This window comes from Portunus trituberculatus, chromosome 38 (genome assembly GCF_017591435.1).
Source record: "Portunus trituberculatus isolate SZX2019 chromosome 38, ASM1759143v1, whole genome shotgun sequence".
Lineage (NCBI taxonomy): Eukaryota > Metazoa > Arthropoda > Malacostraca > Decapoda > Portunidae > Portunus > Portunus trituberculatus.
In genome coordinates, this window is record NC_059292.1 from 16,963,005 (window position 1) to 16,983,690 (window position 20,686).

The 20,686-nt window shown below is 46.1% G+C and overlaps 1 protein-coding gene across 1 annotated transcript in view; it reads right to left on the reverse strand.

Annotated features, from left to right (window-relative positions):
- The window catches only part of LOC123514879, a 573,117-nt gene that overhangs the window by 97,702 nt on the left and 454,729 nt on the right, over positions 1-20,686 (reverse strand). The window contains exons 58-77 of the mRNA XM_045273138.1: positions 12,803-13,010; positions 9,473-9,689; positions 7,878-7,965; positions 7,673-7,772; positions 7,320-7,471; positions 7,056-7,193; positions 6,820-6,972; positions 6,569-6,695; positions 6,185-6,425; positions 5,412-5,837; positions 5,147-5,310; positions 4,888-5,030; positions 4,558-4,720; positions 3,507-3,574; positions 3,057-3,167; positions 2,623-2,697; positions 2,306-2,451; positions 1,523-1,858; positions 509-705; positions 46-218 (exon numbers count right to left, since the gene is read on the reverse strand). Of these exons, the coding sequence (XP_045129073.1) occupies positions 46-218; positions 509-705; positions 1,523-1,858; positions 2,306-2,451; positions 2,623-2,697; positions 3,057-3,167; positions 3,507-3,574; positions 4,558-4,720; positions 4,888-5,030; positions 5,147-5,310; positions 5,412-5,837; positions 6,185-6,425; positions 6,569-6,695; positions 6,820-6,972; positions 7,056-7,193; positions 7,320-7,471; positions 7,673-7,772; positions 7,878-7,965; positions 9,473-9,689; positions 12,803-13,010 (3,426 nt within the window). The remainder of the gene's footprint in view (positions 1-45; positions 219-508; positions 706-1,522; positions 1,859-2,305; positions 2,452-2,622; positions 2,698-3,056; positions 3,168-3,506; positions 3,575-4,557; positions 4,721-4,887; positions 5,031-5,146; positions 5,311-5,411; positions 5,838-6,184; positions 6,426-6,568; positions 6,696-6,819; positions 6,973-7,055; positions 7,194-7,319; positions 7,472-7,672; positions 7,773-7,877; positions 7,966-9,472; positions 9,690-12,802; positions 13,011-20,686) is intronic.

Sequence of the window (20,686 nt, forward strand, 5' to 3'; positions counted from 1 at the left end):
TCTGCGTAGAGGAAGAAGTGTAACTTTGTCAAAATGGTAGCACACCAAAAAATTGGGAGGATTGGACACCCAGGCTATAAGCCACGAAGATGGTGTGCTGTCTCTGGCCACCTCCACCATCCCCACCACCTCCCTCACCCCAAATCCTGCTAACAACGGTGCACTCCCCACCGCCACAAGCTCCACCTCGACTACTGCCTCGCCATCTACGCCTCCCGCTCAACACAACAACCAGGCTGCAGCAAGAAATCCCACTAATAATTCAGGTGGAAGGAAGAGACAAGCAAAAAAGAGCCACACGGGTAGAGAAGCGAGAATGACCCCACCTGCTGCCCAAAATGCCCCCCTACCTAGGCCTCGCCACCCCCCTCCTCCCCGGGGCCGAAGAGGCTGTGAGTACTGCCTGCGCCCAGGACACTCGAGGGAAGAATGCTTCTCACGGATAGCAGATGCCAGACAGGAAGCCATCCTGAGAATGGTCTTAGCTGAAGGGAGGAGGAATAGGTACGCCCCACACCCCCAACCCCCAGCACCCTTTCGTGGTGACTCCGGATGGCAACACAGGCAATGGGAGGAGCAGCTGAGGTCCCAGCGGGGATGGACCTCGGCCCCTTGGGAGAGCGAATACTAACAGCACTCCTCGCCGTAACAGCAACCCGCCAGCACCAAGAAACATCGGCCACTCCCCTCTCCTTACAGTTGTCTCTGCCAACGTGAGAGGGCTTCGTAGCAACATTGCTGATCTCTCCCACAACTTTGTACAACCACAAAAAGCCGATATTGTGGCGGTGAGCGAAACGTGGATGAGTGACACTGTGGAGCCGTCATTTGGCAAAATAAAAGGCTACACGAAGTGGGTAAGGAAGGATCGTATCGGCAGGACAGGTGAAGGTGTGGCTGTTTGTTTTAAAAATGGCCTCCAGACCCAGGAACTGTCAGTAGACCTTCCTCAGCAAATGGAAGCACTTTTCTTCCGAATAGTGCTGACTAACAACAGTGGCTTGCTGCTCTGTGTACTATATCGCCCCCCCCCAGGCAAGGCCGATTCTCGCTTGACTTCCTGGCGGAGGAGATGGACAACTTGCTCCAACGCCACGGTTGCAAGAACGTCCTCATCGTGGGAGATCTAAATTTCCATCTCGAGCAGCAAGCTTACAACAACTTAGTGACAGTGTCTGGCCTCACCAACCACGTCACATTCCAGACCCACGAAAGAGGAGGCCTGCTCGACCCAGTATTATCAGACCTCCCAGAAGAAAGAATATTGTGTCAGCAGCTGGATAAAGTGGGTAGTTCAGACCACCACGACGTACTGACGAAGATCCAGCTACATGTGGCGAGGGAAAAAGCTGCACCTCGAACCATCAGGCTATGGAAGCAAGCTAGCTGGCGTGACATGAGGGGCGCACTGACAGCCACAGACTGGCAGACGGTGCTCACGGGAGACGTGGAGGAGATGGCTCAAGCTCTCACCTCAATCCTGGCCACACTACAGGACCGCCACGTCCCTCACCGCACATACCTCGCCAAGGCCACAAACTCCCAATGGTTTGGCTTCCACTGTAAGATAGCTGCCGAAGCCAAGTATGCAGCATGGAGGAGATACAAGCAGCGCCCGTCACAACACAACCTCGCCATGCACCGAGTTGCTTGTAAGAGAATGAATGACACCTCCAAGTGGGTGAGTAAACACTGGGAGCAAGACCTCAGGAGAAAGCTCACAGGCCCAGGAGTTGGAGATAAGACGTGGTGGACACTGGTCAAGGAGAGGCAGGGTGTGATGCGGCAGGAGTGTGTGCCCCCCTTCACCAGGCAGGATGGAACCACTGCCTCAAGCAGTGATGACAAGGCTGCACTCCTGGCAAAATCATTTGCAGAAAAAATGCAAGTTGAGAGCTTCACACACCCTCCTCCAGTGCTACCCTGGGAGACAGCGCACACCATCACCTCAGTATCCATCACCACGGAGCTGGTGGAAAAAGCATCTCGCGCAACTGGACGCAGGGAAAGCCACGGGCCCAGACGGAATCAGCCCCGGTGCTGAAACAATGTGCCAGGAACTGTCAGTGCCTCTTGCTGCCATTTTTTCTGCCTGCCTGGTACAGAAAAAGTGGCCAGCATCCTGGAAATAGGCATATGTGGTCCCTGTGCATTAAAAAAGGGTCCAAGTCTGACCCAAGGCACTACCGACCCATCTCCCTGCTGTCTGTGATGGGTAGGGTGTTCGAGAAACTGGTGGCAGCCGTCATATGACAGCACCTGGATGAACACCAGCTTCTCTCTACTTCCGACCTCCTTCTCCTACTCTCCCAGGAATGGCAGGACACCCTTGACGAAGGCCTGGACACGCTCGTAGTGGCCCTTGATATCGCGGGGGCTTATGACCGAGTGTGGCATGCGGGTCTTCTGACTAAACTCCAAGCCAAGGGCATCAATGGCGGTCTCCTGAAGCTACTCGAGGATTACCTCCAAGGAAGGACGCTTCGAGCCGTCGTCAATGGGCGGACCTCATCACCCACCAATATAGGAGCGTCAGTTCCACAGGGCTCAGTGCTTGGCCCAGTCCTGTGGAATGTTTATATAGACGATCTCCTGCGCCAGTTTCCTGCAGTCTAGGCTTACGCCAACGACTGCACAATCTCCCTCTCCTACTGCTGCCAGGACAGCCAGTGCGCTGTGGCCAACATCAACCGCCACCTGAAGGCAGCAGAAGAGTGGGGGAAGGTGTGGCAAGTCACCTTCGCGCCGGACAAGACACACGCCATGGTCATCTCACGATCCCCTGCTGCCTCTCAGGCCATGGAAGGACAACTACAGTTTGAGGGCGAGCAGCTGCCTCTCCAGGAACACATCAAGATCCTGGGAGTCACCATGGATCGTGAGCTGCACTACGACACCCACATCACATTTGTAGCCCGCCAGACCTCTCAGCGTGTGTCAGCCCTGCGCAGGGTAGCTGGCAGTCTGGACTCTCAAGGCATCCTCACTCTCTACAGGGCACAAATCCGTCCCTGTATGGAGTACGGTGCCTTGACATGGATATCCAGCGCCCATACCCACACCAGCCGGCTCGACGCGATACAGAGGCATGCTCTTCGTCTATTGGAGGAAGACGAGGAGAGCGTGACAAGTATCACGTCACTGCAGCACCGGAGGGACGTAGCAACCTTGACGGTGTGCCACAAAGCTCAAGTGCTGCATACACCTCACCTCTCCCACCTCAGCCTACCGCCACACCCACTCAGGAGAAATACGAGGCAAGCAGCGGATGGTGACCAGCAGGTACTGGTGCCTCTCTCCCGCTCCACACAACACCAACAAACATTCAGAGCCGGGTCAGCGCGCCTGTGGAATCATTTCACGGTGGCCACGCCTGCTGAGGTAGCGGGACTATATCAACTCAGCAGACAAAAGTGGCCGCCAATGTCTGGAGAAGCGCTCTCCCTGCCTGACTAGTGCTGTGAAGTGAAGTGCAGTGATGTGAGGTGTCAAAACAATATACTAACGTGAAAAAGACGTTTAGAATAGTTCCTTGCCAACACAAGGAGCTTTATGTCTAAATCTCTATCTGTACCTGATATATTGTAAAATAATATGATGGATATATGTGTAAGATAATGTTTAAATAAGAAAGAGAGAGAGAGAGAGAGAGAGAGAGAGAGAGAGAGAGAGAGAGAGAGAGAGAGAGAGAGAGAGAGAGAGAGAGAGAGAGAGAGAGAGAGAGAGAGAGAGAGAGAGAGAGAGAGAGAGAGAGAGAGAGAGAGAGAGAGAGAGAGAGAGAGAGAGAGAGAGAGAGAGAGAGAGAGAGAGAGAGAGAGAGAGAGAGAGAGAGAGAGAGAGAGAGAGAGAGAGAGAGAGAGAGAGAGAGAGAGAGAGAGAGAGAGAGAGAGAGAGAGAGAGAGAGAGAGAGAGAGAGAGAGAGAGAGAGAGAGAGAGAGAGAGAGAGAGAGAGAGAGAGAGAGAGAGAGAGAGAGAGAGAGAGAGAGAGAGAGAGAGAGAGAGAGAGAGAGAGAGAGAGAGAGAGAGAGAGAGAGAGAGAGAGAGAGAGAGAGAGAGAGAGAGAGAGAGAGAGAGAGAGAGAGAGAGAGAGAGAGAGAGAGAGAGAGAGAGAGAGAGAGAGAGAGAGAGAGAGAGAGAGAGAGAGAGAGAGAGAGAGAGAGAGAGAGAGAGAGAGAGAGAGAGAGAGAGAGAGAGAGAGAGAGAGAGAGAGAGAGAGAGAGAGAGAGAGAGAGAGAGAGAGGTAAGAGAGAGAGAGAGAGAGAGAGAGAGAGAGAGAGAGAGAGAGAGAGAGAGAGAGAGAGAGAGGTCAGGTCAGCCATAGAGGTCGGACGTGTTCCCGTGAGCTCTGCGTACCCAGCCTGTTCTGCTCGTTCGTGGAAGTGCTCCTGCTGTTAGTGTTTACTACGTGCTTTGTGAGTAGTGCAGAGCTCTGTGTACAGTGACACTATAACAAGTGGCGGACAGTGAGTGACTAATGCAGTGCAGTGCAGTGCAGTGAAGTGAAGTGAAGTGAAGTGTTTTTGTTGTTGCTAGCCACGCCGTATAGTGGCTGCTCACCTGTGTTGACCTCACTCTCTCCACCGCACCCTCTTGGCGACCGAGAATTCCCAAGAGAATTCTTTCGACCTACCTCTCTCAGGGTAGACCATTGACCCTTCCCACCTCCCAGGGACCACCTCGCCCCATCCCAAAATAGCCTGGGCTGGACTGACTGGCTTCCCTGGTGCGAGATATTGCTGTGTCTGCAGTTACTCCACCAGATTAAAGGAGGTGACGGCCTGCAGCCAGACTGACTGCCCCAACCAGGCCTGCACGGACTACCACAGAGACGGCCTAAGGACTGAGGAGCTGAGGCTGGCCTGTGGTATCCAGAACCCAGTCACACACGTGCCTGACACGCCAGAACCCACCACACACACCGTCCCTGACTCCCAGGCAGCCCTCGCCCTCCCGCACCCCATCAGTCTCTGGCTGCAGCGGAAGAGGACATTGCAGTACGCGAGGAACTCCTATCAAACTCTCCCGAAGCCCTGGTGGAGATTATCCTGAGGCAGAGGGGTGAACTCTACACCTACAAGAGCATTGTAGAGGCGTATCGGAGACATAACAAGTGGCTCTTACAACAGCGCTCCGCCCTAGTGGAAACACTCAATGCGGTTGACGCCCACGCACTTGTAGAACAGCAGACTCCCTCCCACCCCACCACACAGGCCACCAGCGCTCTGCCCAGTAAGATAGACTCTGACTGGCAGGAAGTTTGCTCCACACACCCCACTGGCAGACCTGGTGGGGTCAGGAAGGCCCCAGCGGCTGAGAAAGGTGACAACAGACGACGTAAGTGCTAGGCCAGCCCCTCTGCCGCGCTCCCGCGTACCTCACCCCCAGCCACCACTGCAGCCGCCCCACCTCACCTGATCACCCCCACCCACGCCAATATCAAGCCACCAGCACCCATACTTCGCCTGCCCGTCCCCACCCCCGCCACCACCAAGCCACCAGCACCCTCTCCTCTCCTGCCCACTCTAACCCCCGTCACCTTCAGGAAATCAGCACTCCACATACACACCCTCCCGTGAGGGCAGGAGCGAGCCGCGGAAGTTCCTCCCAACAAGGGAAAAGGAGGAGACAGAAGGCAACGGGGTACCAAAACTGTGACAGGTGCCACCAGCGAGGACACGCCACAAGGCACTGTAAGGCTGTCCTGTGTGACTTCTGTGGCCACACTGGCCACCTCGCTGACGCGTGCAGGAAGAGGCAAGCAGAAGAAAGAAGGAGCCTTCGCTGCGACTACTGCCTCCGTCCTGGCCACGTAGCTGACTCCTGTTACTCCCGTGCAGCTGAGGCAAGACAAGAAAGACTAATCAGGGCGCTCCTGTCAGAAAGGCAGTTGCTCCCTGGATATACCGCGCCCACTCCCCGACAAGCTGCACCCTCCATCACGGACACCCAGCCCAGCAGTACGGAGCGCGGAACGACGTCACTCCACACACATATTTCTAGTAGGACAACCATGACACCCAGTAGCCTCAGAATCCTGTCGTCAAATGTACGTGGATTCAGAACGAATGTCGGCGAGTTGACCCACGCAGCTCTCAAGAACAAGGCTGACATAGTGGTGGCCGTCGAGACGTTCCTGAATGACAGCTGCGTCACAACATGCGACAGGATACCTGGCTATACTCACTGGGTGCGGAGGGACAGAACAGCCGGGCAAGGCGGTGGTATAGCTTTGTGCCACCGTGAAGGTCTACAGCTGCAGCTATTGCCCGTCACAGTTCCTGAGGAGATGGAAATGCTATTTTTCCGCCTTCTCCTCGCTGACAGGACTGCTGTGCTGCTCTGCCCTCTGTACCGCCCCAATGGCAACAAGGCGCCCCACTCTCCTTCCTCACGGACCAACTGGACACAATCATGGCCACCCACAGCTGTCAGAATACCATTATTGTGGGGGATTTAAACCAGCACCTGGTGAACCGAGCCTACACAGAGCTCATAACGGTCCACGGGCTCACCAACCACGTGACTTTCTCCACGCACGCGCGTGGTGCCTCCTCGACCCTGTCCTGACCGATCTGCCGGCAGACTCTGTGCAGTGCTACCAACTTGACAAGGTTGGTAGCTCTGACCACAATGCGGTCCTCTGTGAAGTTGGTCTTAACCCAGCAAGTGAGGAAGGAAGCCAGCGCACCATCTGGCTATGGGAGAAGGCTAACTGGCGGGGGCTCAGGGCAGAGTTAGCCTCCACCAACTGGGAATCCACGTTCACAGATGACATGAACCACAACGTGGCAACCCTCACCTCCCTTATCATATCAGCACAAGCCAGGCACGTCCCTCACAGGGCATATAGAGTCGATCCACGAGACCAGCCGTGGTTCGGCTACAGGTGCCGGCAAGCTGCTGATGCCAAGTACAAGGCCTGGACTCGTCTGAAGCGTCGTCCCTCCAGGCGCCACAAGGCCCAGCACCGCGCTGCTTGCAAAAACATGGCGAGAGTGGCTACATGGGCGAGGCAGAGGTGGGAGTTAAGTCTACGGAGGAAGCTTGCCAGTAACCAAACTGATCCCAAGCAATGGTGGTCCCTTGTGAAGCAGCGGCAGGGCACAGTCACACAGGAGAGGATCCCGCCCTAAAACAGCCTCTGGCAACTTGGCAGTTGCCAACCAAGACAAGGCTGAACTCCTGGCAGCACACTTCAGCGGGAGAATGACGACTGAGGAGCCTGACAGTCAGCCTCCACAACTAACCCGCCTGTGTGACGTAACCCTGGACCACCTACAGCTCAGCGAAGCCGCCGTGACAAAGCTTCTGCGCAGCACCGACACCAGGAAGGCGCCCGGCCCTGACGACGTCTCGCCCTTCCTGCTGAAGCACTGTGCGGAGGAGCTAACAAAGCCCCTCACACACATCTTCCGCCAGTGCCTACAAACCAGCACCTGGCCAGCTGCATGGAAGGAGGCTCGGGTCACTCCTGTACACAAAAAAAGGATAAAGGTGACCCAGCAAACTACCGCCCCATCTCTCTCCTGTCAGCTGTCAGCAAGATCTTGGAGAGAATAATAGCTGAGCAGCTGACCTGTCACCTAGAGGAGCGTCACCTCATCTCTCCACGCCAATATGGATTTAGAAAGAGACGTTCCGCCTCCGACATGCTTCTCCTCCTCACACAAGCCTGGCATGACGCCCTCGACGCCGGCCGCCCCACCCTCGTCATTGCCCTTGACATTGCTGGGGCTTTTGACAGAGTTTGGCACAAAGGACTCCTGGCCAAGCTCGAACAGTTCGGCATCACAGGACAACTGCTAGAGCTGTTCTCCAGCTACCTACAAGGCCGGAGTCTGAGAGTAGTGTTGGGCGGGTGCACGTCAACCACACACCCAGTGGAGGCCTCCGTTCCACAGGGCTCGATCCTTGGCCCCATCCTGTGGAACGTATATTTCAACGACCTCCTTCAGAGCCTCTCGCCTGTGTCGGCATACGCGGACGATGCCACTCTCGCACAGCTTCGGTAGAGAGGAGGCAGTGAACGTGATTGATGTCACCAACCGCCACCTTGGTGACATCATGGCCTGGGGTAAACAGTGGCAAGTCAAGTTTGCTGCCGAAAAACCCAGGCCGTGGTCATCTCACGTTCACGGGAGGACGTCAGGCTGTTTGAAGGCCAGCTGAAGTTTGGAGAAGACACCCTTGCCATTAAGGACTCCATCAACATCCTGGGGGTGGAGGTAGACTCCAAACTCAGCTTCGACCGCCACCTGGAGAGCGTGGCACGTAAGGCATCCCTGAGGGTGACACTCCTACGTCGAGTGAGGCACCTACTCGATGCCAAGGGCTCATGACGCTGTACAAAGCGCAGGTGAGGCCCATCATGGAGTACAGCCCCCTCAGCTGGATGTGCAGTGCCCAGTCCCACCTCTCCCTGCTGGACAAGGTGCAGCGGCGAGCCGAGCGCCTCCTTCGCGATGCCGGTGGCCTGGGACAGCAGCCCCAAGCTGAGCTACAGCGACAGCGGCATCAGGGGCAGCAGTTGCAGCAGAGACAGCAGCGACAGCACCCAGACCCTCACCAAGAAGCCCCTATCAACGTGCTGGACAGCTTGGAGCACCGAAGGCGTGTTGGGGCCCTTACTGTGCTGCACAAAGCCCAGGTGCAGCAAATACCTCACCTCACGGCTCTACGGATACCCTGGAGGAGGAGTGAACGTACTACGAGAGCGGTAGTGTCCGACACCCTCCTCGAGGTGCCGAGGTGCCATTCTGTGAGGTGTCAGCGCGCCTTCTCCCACGACACCGCGGTGTTGTGGAACGCCTTCACCTCAGTAGTGGACGTCTCCAGCATGTCCACCCAGCAGGTGAAGTGTGCTGCCCACGCCTGGTTACGGACACATCCGCCTGATAGTGACAGTGACAGGTGATAAAATGGCAGTGTCCACCAGCCTGCAATCCACCTGACAGTGACAGTGGAGGAAAATAGTATGCCTGACAGTGACAGTGAAACACAGTGACGTGGGATGTGCGTGTGCCTGACATGACAGTGCTGATCAGTGGCGAGGAGGTGCGCAACTGACAGTGACAGTTTTATGACACCCTCGCTCACAATGCCGTCCCGGGAGCAGCTTTAGAATGAGCGTCACATGCCAGTGCACGCTCTTAGCTCACGAACTCAGCTCCAACTGTAAACATACTTATGTGTAAAATATGTATGTTATGTGCATTAAGTTTAAATAAAAAGAGAGAGAGAGAGAGAGAGAGAGAGAGAGAGAGAGAGAGAGAGAGAGAGAGAGAGAGAGAGAGAGAGAGAGATCTCCATGGCAATTATATTACTAGATGTTGCTTATCCAGATATCAAAACACTCACTTAATAAATTAAAAGACAAGCCACAGCAGAAAAGATAATTCAAAACCAAAGAATATGTGATTGACTTCATAAGTTAAATGAATTACAGTCAAGAAACAACAAAGGTGAAGAGTACCAGTTAAACTCTGAAGAATGATAAAATAATGAGGTAATACCACCAACCTTGAGGAGTTGTAATTTCTCAGCAGGGCCAAGGGAGGCATACAGGTGGAAGAGATGGAAGTACTGGACAAGGTGGCGGCCATGCTCAGACACCTCCTTGTTGAGAAGCAATAGCACCGCCACCAACAACTGGTCACTCAAGGTGCAGTTGCCCCCACTCATGTCCAAACCTGAAGTGTAAATGTGCACACACAGAAAGTTTGAAAAATTATTTCAGAAAATTAGATTGGGAGGAGATGTTACAAATCAGAGAAGTGCAAAAGAAATATGAGATTTTTATGAAATATTATAAAGAAGGAGTTATGAAATTTGTACCAAAATATAAACCGAGAGAGGAAGGAAGAAAGGATTGGTTTAATGCAACTTGTGTTAAGGCTAAGGAAAAGAGAGATGTGGCTTGGAAAAGATGGAAAAAGAGCAGGAATATACTAAATAAGGAGAATTATAGAGTGGCAAGAAATGAGTATGTGAGGGTAAGGAGGAGGAAGAAAGAAAATTTGAAAAGATATTGTAGACAAGAGTAAGGAACATCCAAAATTGTTTTACAGGTTCATAAATGGTAAACTTAAAAGAGAGAGTCCATTGAAAGATTAAAAGGAGAGCAAGGGATAGTAGATGACCCTAAGAATATAGCGGAATTGCTAAATAATAGGTTTCAGCAAGTATTTACTGAAGAAACAATGTTTGTAAAGCCACAGAATGTACAAGGAAATGTGCACATGGATGACATTAAGATACCTAAAAGGAGTTATATAAAATGTTGGAGGAACTTAAAGATGATAAAGCGATGGGACCAGATGAAGTTTCAGGAAAATTATTGAAGGAGTGTAGAGAAGAATTGATTGATCCATTATATGATATTATAAGGTGTTCATTAGAAACAGGGGAAGTACCAGTAGAGTGGAAGAGAGCTGAAGTGGTGCCCATTTATAAGGGAGGCAGTAAGGAAGAGCCTCTTAACTATAGACCTGTCTCTAACAAGTATGGTCGGTAAGATTTGTGAGAGGGTGATAAAGAAATATTGGATACGGTTCCTGGAGGATCATAAGTTATTATCGGATCATCAATTTGGCTTCAGGAAAGGGAGGTCATGTGTAACAAATCTACTGAGCTTTTATTCAAGAGTGGTTGACAAAATACAAGAGAGAGAGGATGGATGGACTGTGTATATTTGGATTTAAAGAAAGCTTTTGACAAGGTACCTCACATGAGACTGTTATGGAAAGTAGAGATTTATGGAGGACTGAAAGGAAAAGTGTTAAAGTGGATGGAAAACTACTTGAGATGGAGGGAGATGAGAACAGTAATAAGGGATGCAAAGTCGGACTGGTTGGTGGTGGAGAGTGGAGTCCCACAAGGCTCAGTGCTGGTACCAATACTTTTCCTTGTATATATTAATGACATGCCAGAGGGAGTAAACAGTTATATTAATTTGTTTGCGGATGATGCAAAGTTGTGTAGGTGTGTGAAGAGTGAAGAAGATTGTGAAATTTTACAGGCAGACCTGGATAAGATTTGGGAGTGGAGCAAGAGGTGGCAAATGGAATTCAATCTGAGCAAAAGTCATGTGATGGAGATGGGGAAGAGTGGAAGACGGCCAAGAAGGTCATATAAGATGGGTGAAGAAGTAGTGTTGAAAAAGGTGGAAAAGGAAAAGGATTTGGGAGTGATAATACAAGACCATGGGCAGTTTGAGGCTCATATTGATAAGATGTTTGGAGAAACGTATAATTTGATAAAAAATATTGGATTAGCCTTCCATTATATGGATAAAGATATGATGAAGAAATTAATTAATATGGTAATTAGACCAAGATTGGAATATGCTGGAGTGGTTTGGTCCCCTTATAAAAAGAAGCATATAAGGAAGTTGGAGAGATTGCAGAGAATGGCAACAAAAATGGTTCCGGAATTGGCAGAAATGACCTATGAGGAGAGATTAAAAGAAATGAATTTGCCTACCTTGGAACAAAGAAGAGAAAGAGGAGATTTAATACAGGTTTATAAACTGTTGAATGGACTGGATGAAGTGGATAATGAGCAAATGATGTTGAGAGAGGAAAACTTAAATAGAACTACAAGATCACATAGTAAAAAGATAGCCAAGGGAATATGCTTGAAGGATGTGAAAAATATAGTTTCCCACAAAGATGTGTGGAGGTGTGGAATGGTTTGAGTGAGAAGGTGGTGTCAGCGAGGAGTGTGCATAGTTTTAAAGGAAAGTTGGATGTGTGTAGATGAGACGGGGCCACACGAGTATGATACCCAGGCCCTGTAAAATTACAACTAGGTGAATACAACTAGGTGAATACACACACACACACACCAGCAGGTAACTGTGGTGAATTGAATCACAAAGAAATAAGAAAGATATGGAGGACAAGGAAGTCACCATAGAGGGAAACTCATTTAGGATATACCAATGAAACTTTCTTATTTCTGATAAAGGGTAAGGCATGGTACAGCTCATTTATGTGATTGGTGGAAACAAATGATGGGAGGAGCAATAAAACTTTTAGGACACATTAAATCCTTAGCTAAACCCAAGACAGAATATGGGATCACTCAACAGTAACTTTATCAGAATGTAATTATGATGTCTACGTAGACTGTAACAATGGATATGCAACTGGTGCATAATGATGTCCACATATGGTGGCATCATCATGTTAAAGAGATTAAGAATGAGAGCAACATTTTATCCTAAAATGGTGGTTCTTGCCAAAGGGCCTGGCTTATCACCAACTGGCTTACAAGTGGAGTTTATAGAATATTGGCCAGATAATTTTCTAGGTCTTTCTCCTAGTGAAAATATTTAAGAAGACACCTCCACTATATTAAGGTTGGAGACAGTAGTCTGTGAAACCTGGGAGACCCTAAGCAGTCGTTTTTTGCCCCTATATGCATGTAGGAATTCAAGAAGAGGAGGGGAAAAGTTATCTGTAAGTAGAGAAGTTGTTATGTTTCCATGCACAATTTAATTTCTCATGCTTGTATGTTTGCAGAATTTTCATGTGTTAGAACAGGAGTGACACTTAAACTGACAGAAACAGCACTGAAATTAGCAAAGCAATGGTTACTAGTTATATTATTGTAATATCTTCATATACTCTTTTGCTGCTTTTCTTATTATTCCTTAACCAAAATTTCAGCATAATGAAGATGCTTTTACCTTTGTTCTGCAAATCTTACTTTCATATGAATTTTACTACCAACAAAGAATCAAAAAGACTTCACACACTGAGAACATAGCACATAATTAATGTTCTTAATCAATCAGTACCTGGGTGGTGCTTGAGGGGTCCCCAGCCAAGTGGCAGAGGAAGATCATTGCGAGCGCAGTGAGCCACCAGTACTATGAGTTTGCCAAACACCATCCTTACTTCAGGTGCAGGACACTCCAGGAGATACTCAACAAAGCGGTGTGGCTGAGCAAACAACACATGTTGGGCAAACCAGGAACGGGTGTGAACTGAGGCTCTCAGGTGAACCTGCAAAATACCATATAAATAAGCTTACCAATATTCCAAGAATAAAAGTTCCTACTTATGTGGGTTCCCAATAATGAACTAAATTAGTTGAAGTTGATGTTTAATATGTAATTTGTTTGTTCCTCAAACTCAATCTCACTTCTTTGAACGAGTGGTTTTGTTGAAGCCATTACCTGATTCCTCTGCATCTCTGTTAACTTACAATTCTTTACTAACCCAAATGCTAGAACTTCAGGTAATATCATACCTTTATTTCTCATCTTGAAATACTTAGCATAGAGCTCTCTCACAAAATCACAAATAGGAACCTTCCTTTCTGATACATTCCTCAAAGTCTTGGTATGCCATAAATTTTCTCCTCTGGGGTTCCTTTAATAATGTCTTGTCAAGTTTATCCAAAAGAATTTCCAAACCATTCTCTTTCTTTTTATCTGTTATTGAAACATGATTTACTATTTCTCTGATCTGGCCTTTCAATATTAAATACACTGTCAATGCTTGTGTATTATTGCCTAATAATACACAATAAATCTGTTATTTCTTTCTACATTAAGATATCTTTTGATTGCTCATAACTTTCCATATCATCCAGTACAGGGGTATTCTTGATCTCACCACTTGGCCTATCATTGTTACTGTACTTGTAAACTTGACATTGATCAACAATATCACACTTACACACTGCGTCAATCACATAGATGTACATACAGTAGATTAGACAGTTTACCGTATCTTGGTGGTGATTCGTCACTGTCACCAACCCATTCAAGACACAACATGAGACTACGGACTCTCCGACCTACCAGCTAAACACAACACCAGTGATCAAAAGAACCAGACACCTCTAACATACACACCACCACACACCACCAGTGATCAAAAGAACCAGACACCTCTAACATACACATCACCTCTTCACTTCTACAGTTTACCACCAAAAACAAGATGAGAACACTACCAAAAAACAATCAACCTTGGTCAGTCACCACTCAGCTACTGACTGCCCACTCCAAGCTCTCAACCAACTCATAGCATTTGCTTGATCTTGATCTTTCTACCAGGATATAATAGTATGATGTACTAAAACATACATATACACCCATATGTATACTTATTATAACATCCTTAACATCTTCAATATGATGACACATCTTGTGTGTCATGCTTCACCTGTATAGCCATACAGTGACACACCTTGTGCATCACTCTTATAATATAATATATTATAAGAGTGATGCACAATGTGTCACTGTATGGCTATACAGGAAGCATGACACACAAGATGTCATCATATTGAAGATGTTAAGGATGTTATAATAAGTATACACATGGTGTATATGTATATAGTACAGAGAGAAACATATTATGTTTCTCTCTGTAATGGATTTATACCTTGCTTAGCGTTCTAGATTGAGCGATTTATCTTTTGTATGCCTTACTCACTTAGAACTATAGCTCCACTACTTATGCTCTCAAACAATCATGAAACAGTAAATAACTAAATGCTGCGCATATGAAAACACCTGACTTCACGCCTAGCTGCTGCATCCTTCACTCATTCTGCCTCTGTCATTGACAACAAGTCACTTGTACTGCACATTTTGCTTCTAGGTTATCTGAACTGAGTCTTGCACTTGGGGATTTGTTTTATGTCTTTTCTGATATTTTCAAGCTTTTCTTTGATGGTGAGTTGGTAGGAAAGTTATAAACATTGGTGAATGAGAAGGAAGTGAAACACTTTACTGGACACCCTGAGAAACAAGGTCATATGAACAGCATTATTTGGTGCCCAGTAACACAGGATGATATGAACACATTTCTACCTCTTAACATGGCAATGACTTTGATGCCTATTTCTAAGATGGTGTACTACTGAAGCACTGACATGCCATTTTCTGATCCTGCTACATTTTGTAAGAAAGTAATGTTAAGAGATTGTTTCTTTAGTATAGGTAGAGGTTTCCCTCGCTATTTGATGGTTCGCTATCCGATATTTTGATCATCTGATCAAAATTCACGTTATTTACTTGTTTGTTTTACAATGTCAAGACTCATTTATCCAATCATCAACTGATCGATAACCAAAATGTAAATACATGCACAGCAATTGCAACGCCACCTACGCCTCAGCAGCCATCCTTAGAAACTCATTCAAGCTAATGTTTCAGTTGTGTTCACTCTCGAGATGTACTGATGCATCGGTATCGGAATCGGCGGTATCTGCCCATTTTTGGGGTATCGGTATCGGCTTATTTTATGCCGATACTTCCGATACCTAAAAGGAATTTACTACTTAGTGATATATCTAATATAAGATATTGATGATACCAAATTAATATAATATGGCGTATTAAGTTTCCGTGGTGATTACCGTATGTCATAGAATACTGTTTTCTGTGGTAATAAGCCACAACTTAAGGTTGAGGTAACTGAAATGAGAAAGGTAAGTGAGGGGGAAAAGTGCGAACGAAATTCTCATCTTTGAGTTGAAGGAGGAGGTTAAGAGGCTTGGGGAGGCAGTGGAAAAAATTAGGCAGTAGATCAGTGTTAGGCCGAAGGTTGGACCTTCTGAGGGCGACAGGGTGGCTTGGCCCTCTGTCGGTAAGAGCAGAGTGGGGAAGAGGGAGCAAGCGAGCCAGACTGGGAAAGATAGTAGTCAGGATGGGCAGAGATGGCAGGTTGCGAGGGGAAGGAAAGCGGAGGCAGTTAGGGAGGATAGGACTAAACCTGTTGAGTGTGAAAATAGGTTCGGTTTGTTGGAGGGAAAGGGGGAGAGTGAGAGTGAGAGTGGAGTGAATGAAGTGGTTGTGGTGAGTGAAAGGAGAGAGAAGGGGGTAGAGGAGAGGAGGAGGAGGGTTGTGCCTAGCACACCTCAGGTGTGTGTGGTGGGTGACTCTCAGGTTAGGTACTTAGATAGCACTTTCTGTGGGAAAGACAGGGATAGGAGGACGAACGTGTGTATGCCTGGTGCAGCTGTGAAGGCAGTGAGTGAGGAGGTGCAGAAGAGGGTTGGGGGGATGGAGAGGGAGGGTGTAGTAGTTTTGCACTTAGGTGGGAACGATGTTAGAGCAGGTGGGAGGAGGAGTTAGTGGCAGGATTTCGGGAAATGTTAGGCAAGATAAGGGAGAGTGGTAGGAGGTGTGTAGTGTCAGGAATTTTGCCTCGTGTGCATGTTAGCAGGGAATGGTTGTCTAGGGCCATTGGTGTGAATGACCGGGTAAAAGGGATGTGTAAGGATGTGGGTGTCAGCTTTGTGGATGTATGGGATAGGTTCTATGGGCGAAGGGATTTGTATGCTAGGGATGGTGTGCATCTGAGTAGGAAGGGTGTGGATGTGCTGAGTGGATGTCTGGAGGGGAGTTGGGATGGAGTGTAGGGGGTGAGGTAGCAAATGCATTCCAGAAGAAAGATGCTAGACATAAATTAGATAGGATAAACAGAGATAGTGAAAAGATTAGGAAAGATTTCCAGGTGCAAATAGGAGAGAATAAGATTAGGATTCCAAATAAGGAGACAGCATCTAGGAAGGTAGCAGGACTTAAATGTTTTTATGTAAATGCCAGGAGTCTTAGGAACAAGAAGGACGAGTTATCTAGTTATATAGTTGAGGAGGACTTAGATGTTGTATGTGTCACAGAGGCATGGGTAAATGAGGAAAAGTTTAGGAAAATAGGAAAGAATATGAAGTAGATGGATACATTATGTATTTACACCAGAGAATTGGTAGGATAGGTGGAGGAGTAGTTATTTATGTAAAAAATCCTTCATTTCCAGTCAGGTTAATGGTATTAAGGTAGATAACAGAGTAGAGTCCTTATGGCTGGATGTTAGAGTAAACAAAAGTAAGGTTATTAGAGTAGGAGCTTTTATAGACCACCTAACCAGTCAGCAGATGTAGACAACCTTATGGTAGATGAGATAAATAGGGGTGTACTAGTCAGACAATTATCTTAGGGATTTTAATCTTAAGTCAGTAAACTGGGAGAGGATGGTAGGAGATGCTAGTGAAAATAAGTTTATGGAAAGTTTTCAGGATAACTATTTAGTGCAGATGGTAGATAAACCTACTAGGGGGAGGAAGGTTTTAGACATAGTACTAACAAATATTGAGCATTGTTTAAAGGAAGTTGAGGTAGGAGAGACTTTAGCAAACAGTGACCATCATATAATTAGATTTATCATTAATTCCAGTAGGGATAATATAGTGAATAAGACTAGAGTCCCAAACTATCAGAAAGGCAATTATGGTAGGTTACGTCAGTTATTAGGAGAGGTAAACTGGGAAGATAGTTTTGGAAATAAAACTGCACAGGAGATGTGGGATATTTTTAAGGTTGTAGTAAAGGGTATAGTGATGCAGTGTATCCCTTACAAAGATATAAGGCAGAGAAACAGGAAGCCATTATGGTGGACTCATGAGATAGGTAGCCAGATCAGAGAGAAGAAGAGGGCATACAGAGAGTTGCAGAAAAGTGGGAAGATGTAGATTTGATTAGGTACAGACAGGTCAGAGATGATTTGAGTAAGGTTATAAAAAAAGTAAAAGGCAGGCAGAGATAAAACTAGCTAGAGCTGGGAGTAAAGATCCCAAAAATTATATAGTTATTACAAGGTCAGTGATAAAAGAAATAAGGATAGGATTGGACCACTCAGAAAAGATGGTGTAGTAGTGGATCAAAATGAAGACATAGTAGAATTATTGAATGAACAATTTTCTTCAGTATTTACTAGGAAAGAATAGGAAATCCTGTTACAAACAGTGCGACGAGTAGTTTAAGAGCTTTAGAAAATATTGATATAAAACCGGGAATTATTAGGAAATTTATTCTTGAACTAGACGATAGGAAAGCTAGTGGTCCTGATGAGCTACATGCCAGAGTACTTAGGGAGGGTGTAGACAGTATTTCTGAAGCACTTAAGTTAATCTTTGAAAGATCACTTAGGTTTGCTGAGATACCTCAGGACTGGAAGTTAGCTAATGTTACTCCAATATTTAAAAAGGTAGGAAGGATGATGCGAATAATTATAGACCGATCAGTTTAACTAGTATAGTATGTAAGATACTAGAGAAAATCATTAAGGGTAGTATTTGGGAGCATTTAAATGAGAATAGATTAATTAGAGATACCCAACATGGCTTTAGATCAGGGAGGTCCTGTCTTACAAATTTGCTCGATATCTTAGAATATATTACCAAGGAGTTAGATGATGGAAATAGCATAGATGTTATATATCTAGATTTTAGCAAGGCGTTTGATAAGGTACCGCATAGGAGGCTAGTGTACAAATTGAGACTACATGGGATAGGGGTAGGTTAGTTGATTGGATTAGTGAATGGCTTTCTGATAGGAAACAGAGAGTAGTATTAAATGGGGCAATGTCTGAGTGGAAGGAAGTGGTTAGTGGGGTACCCCAAGGATCAGTGCTAGGACCTCTTCTTTTCTTGGTGTACATTAACGATTTAGATATAGGAATTAGTAGCAAAGTATCAAAGTTTGCAGATGATACTAAGATAGCATGTGCAGTACAGGGTGAAAAGGACAATTACAGAATACAACGAGACCTGGACAGGCTGATAGCATGGGCAGACAGGTGGCAGATGGAGTTTAATTCTAAAAGTGTCAGGTTATGCATTTAGGTAAAGACAACACAAACTTTAGCTATGAGATGGAGGGATGTTGGCTAGAGGCAGTAGAGGAAGGAAAGGATTTAGGAGTAGTGATAGACAGGACTATGAAATTTTCAAAGCAATGTTTAGAAGCAAGAAATAGGGCAAATAGGATCCTGGGTTTTATAAATAGAAATGTTAGTTATAAAAGTAAGGAAGTGGTGTGTAGCTTATATAATTCCTATGTTAGGCCCCATTTAGAGTATTGCATACAGGCCTGGTCACCCCACTATAGGCAGGATATCAACATGTTAGAAGCAGTTCAGAGAAGAGCAACTAGGATGATACCAGCATTAAAGTGCCTGGAGTATAGAGATAGATTAAAGGAATTAAACATGTTTTCATTTGAGAGGAGATGTATAAGAGGGATATGATAGAGTTATTTAAAATGTTCTCAGATACAAACTACATAGATGTGAGATCTTTCTTTACCTTAGAGGAGGGAAATAGGACTAGAAATCATGGCAGGAAGATTAGAAAGCAAGGCTGCAGGTTAGATATAAGAAAATATTTCTTAACATAATAACATAACATAACATAACATAAATAATAGGATAACAAAGGGCCACCAGGGCCCATCTAGGTTATCTTGTATCAGTCGCACAGCACTGTCATCAGTACTTAAAGATACACTTACAAGTACACAATACATTATATACTAATTCTAAATATTTGGCCCATTAACAGGGCTAAGTCCTGCAGTGAAATCCTCTACAATTTGTGGTCCCCATACATGGGGATCATGTCTTGTTTAACTATAGTAAATTTCTTATAAAAACTATCATGCAGTGCTATACATAATTATAAATCTAATAAATTTAAGTGCTTATCTAGTCTGTTTTTAAACATTGTCAAACTAGTGCTATTTACAATCCTCTCTGGCAATGCATTCCAGAAGTCTACCACCCTATGACTAAAGAAATATTTTCTTATATCTAACCTGCAGGCTTGCTTTCTAATCTTCATGCCATGATTTCTAGTCCTACTTCCCTCCTCTAAGGTAAAGAAAGATCTCACATCTATGTAGTTTGTATCTGAGAACATTTTAAATAACTCTATCATATCCCCTCTTATACATCTCCTCTCAAATGAAAACATGTTTAATTCCTTTAATCTATCTCTATACTCCAGGCGCTTTAATGCTGGTATCATCCTAGTTGCTCTTCTCTGAACTGCTTCTAACATGTTGATATCCTGCCTATAGTGGGGTGACCAGGCCTAACATAGAAATTATATAAGCTACGCACCACTTCCTTACTTTTATAACTAACATTTCTATTTATAAAACCCAGGATCCTATTTGCCCTATTTCTTGCTTCTAAACATTGCTTTGAAAATTTCATAGTCCTGTCTATCACTACTCCTAAATCCTTTCCTTCCTCTACTGCCTCTAGCCAACATCCTCCATCTCATAGCTAAAGTTTGTGTTGTCTTTACCTAAATGCATAACCTGACACTTTTAGAATTAAACTCCATCTGCCACCTGTCTGCCCATGCTATCAGCCTGTCCAGGTCTCGTTGTATTCTGTAATTGTCCTTTTCACCCTGTACTGCACATGCTATCTTAGTATCATCTGCAAACTTTGATACTTTGCTACTAATTCCTATATCTAAATCGTTAATGTACACCAAGAAAAGAAGAGGTCCTAGCACTGATCCTTGGGGTACCCCACTAACCACTTCCTTCCACTCAGACATTGCCCCATTTAATACTACTCTGTTTCCTATCAGAAAGCCATTCACTAATCCAATCAACTAACCTACCCCTATCCCATGTAGTCTCAATTTGTACACTAGCCTCCTATGTGGTACCTTATCAAACGCCTTGCTAAAATCTAGATATATAACATCTATGCTATTTCCATCATCTAACTCCTTGGTAATATATTCTAAGATATCGAGCAAATTTGTAAGACAGGACCTCCTGATCTAAAGCCATGTTGGGTATCTCTAATTAATCTATTCTCATTTAAATGCTCCCAAATACTACCCTTAATGATTTTCTCTA